At 48.1% G+C, this 5,019-nt stretch overlaps 1 protein-coding gene across 2 annotated transcripts in view; it reads left to right on the plus strand.

The window, feature by feature from the left end:
- COPZ2 (coatomer protein complex, subunit zeta 2) overlaps positions 1-5,019 on the plus strand; it is a 17,519-nt gene continuing 12,500 nt past the window's right edge. For both annotated transcript variants that reach the window (XM_011999349.1, XM_011999350.1), the window contains exon 1: positions 1-12. In XM_011999349.1, coding sequence (XP_011854739.1) covers positions 1-12 — 12 coding nt within the window. The remainder of the gene's footprint in view (positions 13-5,019) is intronic.

Consider the following 5,019-nt stretch of genomic DNA (forward strand, 5'->3'; position numbering starts at 1 on the left):
ATGGAAGCTTTAGTTTTCTCTCTAGAGGATGCCACCAGCACACACTTCCACACCTCATATTCCACACACACCTCCCCCTCTTGACATTAAGCAGGAAGGATAGAGGCTGGTACCCAAGGGAGCTGTTTCTTCTTGTCACATAAGAACAGATGCTGAAATCCTAGGACAGACAGCACAGAAATGTGGCAGCAGGAGGGTGACTCAGAGGAAATGAAACGGTCTCCCCTTCAAGCTATACCAAGGCCCAGAGGAGAACCTCCTTTGAATCACCTGCCTCCTGGGACTCCATAGGGCAGGGACCAATTCTGAGTGCACTACTTAACAGGTTCCAGCTGGGTAGGGATGTGCACAGCCTACCTCCCCACCCTACTGTACCTACCTGAAGGGAGCAGAGGGCAGAGAAACATGAAGGCTGCATTCTTTTTGAACCCAACTTGGCTTCTTCGAGCTGGGGAGGCTCTCCCGCCGAGTCTGCTGCTGCATGTGCGTGCTTCTCATGTGCTGCCAGCCTTAAACTGGAAAGTCCTCTTAGGGTCATGCTCTGTGGAAGACACTGTCCCAATACTGGACACACATAGCTCGCATGTTTACGTAAAACCGCATTAAAGGTGCACTTCAGGATGTGTGGGGAAGCGGGTGTCATGGAGAGAAAGAAGTTCTGGGGTCTCTGTTGAAGGAGTTTGGGGAGGGGTTATCATTGGGGAGAATCTTGTCCTTGAAAAGTTGAACTTGGCTCTGAATTTACTTATTCACCACTACAGTTAAGATGTAAAGAGATTTTATGGGCCAGGCACTGTGGCTTACGTCTATAATCCCAGCACTTTGGGAGGCCGAGGCAGGCAGATCACTTAAGGTCAGGAGTTGGAGACTTGCCTGGCTAACATGGTGAAAGCCCGTCTCTACTAAAAATACAAAAATTAGCCAGGCATGGTGGCACACGCCTGTAATCCCTACTACTTGGGAGGCTGAGGCAGGAGAATTGCTTGAACCTGGGAGGCAGAGGTTACAGTGAGCCGAGATCGTGCTATTGCATTCCAGCCTGGGCGACAGAGCGAAACTCCATTTCAAAAGAAAGAAAAGATGTAAAGAGATTTTAAGAATGGGAACAACAAAGCTGGGCACAGTGGCTCATGCCTGTAATCCCAGCACTTTGGGAGGCCAAGGCAGGCGGATCACCTGAGGTCAGGAGTTCAAGACCAGCCCGACCAACATGATAAAACCCTGTCTCTACTAAAAATAAAAAAGTTAGCCAGGTGTGGTGGCTCATACCTGTAATCCCAGCTACTCAGGAGGCTGAGACAGGAGAATCGCTGGAACCTGGGAGGCAGAGGTTGCAGTGAGCCTTCATCATGCCATTGCACTCCAGCCTGGGCAACAAGAGTGAAACTCCTTCTCAAAAAAAAAAAAAAAGGCAATAACAGTGGTAGAGGTGGGGGTGATGAGAACTTTGTGGTTCCTAAGCTTCCTTCCCCAGCTTGCTCCTCTGATTCCTATCCCCTTGGCCCCTCTCCAGTGCCTTCCCATCACCGACCTGTGTAACTGACTGCTTCCCCACCTCACCTGTGGAACCAACCAGCCCCCTAACTCCCCTATCATCCCAGGTCTTCCTCTGACCCTTCTGGAGGCTGCTGGTCTTTTATGGTGGGTACCATATGCCAAACAGAGGCTGAGAAATTCTCCTGGAGGTTTTTTGGTGCTGTCTTTGTAAATATGAGCCAAAAAAAAAAAAAAAAATGGACTAGCTCGCAGAAATATTAAGACATCAAAATAACCAAATCAGTATTTTTTAAAAATAACATACCCAGCATGACCATTGACATAACTTCTGATGATCTGGAATCCGAAGAAATAAAATGCCCAAGTACTGGATCTTTTCGCTGCCTGCTGTATCAAATAGTGTCATTATGTTCCCTGTTATAACTGATAGCCTGCAAGGAAGGTTCAGATGTGCCTCCTAAGTCATCATATAGGGAGGGTCAGTAGATGCTTCCTCAGATGTCTGCATGGTCTGCTTCCTCCTTTCCTTTAGCTCTTTGTTCAAATGTCACCTTCTTAAAGGTCTTCTCAGAGGACTGTGAAAATGGCTTTCTGGCTTGCCTGTCCCTGACCCTTCACATTCCACACCCCATTTCTGCTCTATTTTCTTTGCAGCACTGATCTCCAACTCACATAATATTTACTTTACCCATTTGTGTATTATATCTTGCACAGAAACGCATGCATGTACACACACACACACACTTGATTATAAGTTCCATGACAGCAAAATTTTTCTTTTGTCTACTATTGTGTCCCAGTGGCTAGAAAAATATCTGGTACATACAAAGCACTCAATAAATATTTGTACAGCACATAAAATATGCCGGTCTTGAACTCCTGGCCTCAAGTGATCTGCCCGCCTTGGCCTCCCAAAGTGCTGGGATTACAGGTATAAGCCACCACACCCAGCCAATATGGTATCATTGATAGGTACATTTTAATTATTATTAGTTAAAATGTGGTATTTGTGAATATTTATACATGATCTCCCTCATCCTGAATTCCTTTATTCATTTACTTCACAAATGCTTATTAAATATCTGTCATCCGCCAGGTGCAGTGGCTCATGCCTATAATCCCAGCACTTTGGGAGGCCGAGGCAAGCAGATCACAAAGTTTCCTGTAGGGCTTGGTGATGACAGATTTTTTTCTGTTTTTTGTTTGTTTGTTTGTTTGTTTGAGACGGAGTCTGGCTTCGTCACCAGGCTGGAGTGCAGTGGCGAGATCTCGGCTCACTGCAACCTCCACCTCCCAGGTTCAAATGATTCTCCTGCCTCAGCCTCCCGAGTAGCTGGGATTACAGGCACCTGCCATCACCCCCAGCTAATTTTTTGTATTTTTAGTAGAGATGGGGTTTCACCATGTTGGCCAGGCTGGTCTCAAACTCCTGACCTTGTGATCTGCCTGTCTCGGCCTCCCAAAGGGCTGGGATTATAGGCATGAGCCACTGTGCCCGGCTGAGCCTGGGAGTTTGAGGCTGCAGTGAACTATGATCACACCACTATACTCCAGCCTGCCTGGGTGACAGAGCAAGACCCTGTCTCAAAAAAAAAAAAAAGAAAAGTCACATTCATTCATTCTCACAGGGCTCAAAGTCTGGGCGGGGAGAAGGAACACTTGTAAACAAACTAGTAAAGGCTGGGAATGGTTCACGCCTGTATCCCAACACTCTGGGAAGCTGAGGTGGGAGGATCACTTGAGCCTAGGAGTTCAAGACCACCATGGGCAACATAGTGAGACCTTGATCACCCTCTGCCTCCCCCTCCCCCTCCCCTTCTGCCTCCTCCTCCTTCTCTTCCATTCTTTTTTTTTTTTTTTTTTTTTTTTTTTTTTTTTTTTTTTTTGAAACAAGTTCTCACTCCCATTGCCCAGGCTGGAGCACAGTGGCATGATCATGGCTCTGCAGCCTTGAACCCCCAGGCTCAGGTGATTCTCCCACCTCAGGCTTCTGAGTAGCTAGGACTACAGGTGCACACCACCCTACCTGGCTAATTTCTTTGTAGTTTTAGTAGAGACCAGGTCTTACCATGTTGCCCAGGCTGGTCTTGAACTCCTGGGCTCAAGCCATCTGCCCACCTCAGCCTCCCAAAGTGCTGGGTTTACAGGTGTGAGCCACTGAGCCCAGCCTTGAGACCTTGTTTCTACAAAAATAAAAATAGAAACAAAGTGATCTGGGAGTGGTTGCATGCACCAGTGGTCCCAGCTACTCGGGAGACTGAGATGGGAGGATTGCCTGAGCCCAGAAGGTTGAGGCTGACGTGAGCTGAGATTGAGCCACTGCACTCCAGCCTGGGCAACAGAGTGAGACCATGTCTCAAACAAGCAAAATTAGTAAAAATAATGTTTAGAGATTGAGAAAAGTGCAATGAAAGGAAGAAATAGGAACTGAGATAGAGAATGTGACAGGAGAGACCGATCAAGTCAGATATGGTGGCTGTCAGGAGGACCTTTTGGTAATGATATTTCAGCAGAGGCTTGAAGATAAGAAGGCTTGATGCATTCAGTGAGGAAAACCCCATTCTGTAACCATCTAGGGTAAGTGACTGTGGTCCACAACATAAGAGGGCTTGAAGAGAAGAATAGGGAAGAAATTTTGAGTCAGAAATCTGGGTTCTATTCCCAGTCAACTAGCTGTATGGTCTTGAAAAGGTGACACAACCTCTGAGTCTCTCTTTCCTTGAAATGAGGGTCTATTATGCCTACCTCACAGGTGTGGGCTACATTAGATAACGTATGTGAAGGTGTCAAATGTAAAATACCCGCACAGTGTTTTTACCAGTAAATGCATACGTACCACTAACATACATATCACTGGGGTGTGAATTTTCCACTTGCCAGTATATCCTGAAATGAGAGCTTGTCTTTGGTACACTTAGACCAAAGAAACCAAAACATGCTGCAAAGCCCAATGTCATTGGTGGAGCATTTGTGCTGCCGGGCGTCTGTCTTGCTTTTGATGGTGCCATATCTGTGTCTTAGGAGAGCCTGGGGAGGTGTCTCGGGGCCATGGTTCCCTTCTGCAAGTAGTGAGAGAGGAATGGGAAAGCCTCTTCACAGAGGAGTGTCCCCAGAACTGTCCTCATGTGCTCTTGCTTATAGACCCTGTCCCGGAGATCTAAAGGGTGATCTGACATATTTGTCCCCATGGTACCTACCAGAGGTCAACAGACAAAAGTGGGCTTTGCTTGTGTTTGCTGCTGGCCCCAGGACAGCCTACAGACACCGGTGCACACCAAAGCCACAGGCCGGAGAGCAGACAGGAAGCAGGACGAGGGCTGGTCTCGGGGCACCCTGAAGATGCAGAGTTCGGGGCTGTAAGGGACTCGGGAAGGAGCCAAGGAGAGAGGGAAAGGAGAGGTGGGGGAAGAAGAGCTGGGGTGAGGGCGAGAGAGGAGAGCGGGGAGAACGAGCAAGAGAACGGGGCCCCGAGGAAAGGAAGGGCACGCGCGAGAGGGGGCCACGGGGCGGGCGCGGAGGCGG

Source organism: Mandrillus leucophaeus, unplaced genomic scaffold (genome assembly GCF_000951045.1).
Source record: "Mandrillus leucophaeus isolate KB7577 unplaced genomic scaffold, Mleu.le_1.0 Scaffold59, whole genome shotgun sequence".
Taxonomy (NCBI): domain Eukaryota; kingdom Metazoa; phylum Chordata; class Mammalia; order Primates; family Cercopithecidae; genus Mandrillus; species Mandrillus leucophaeus.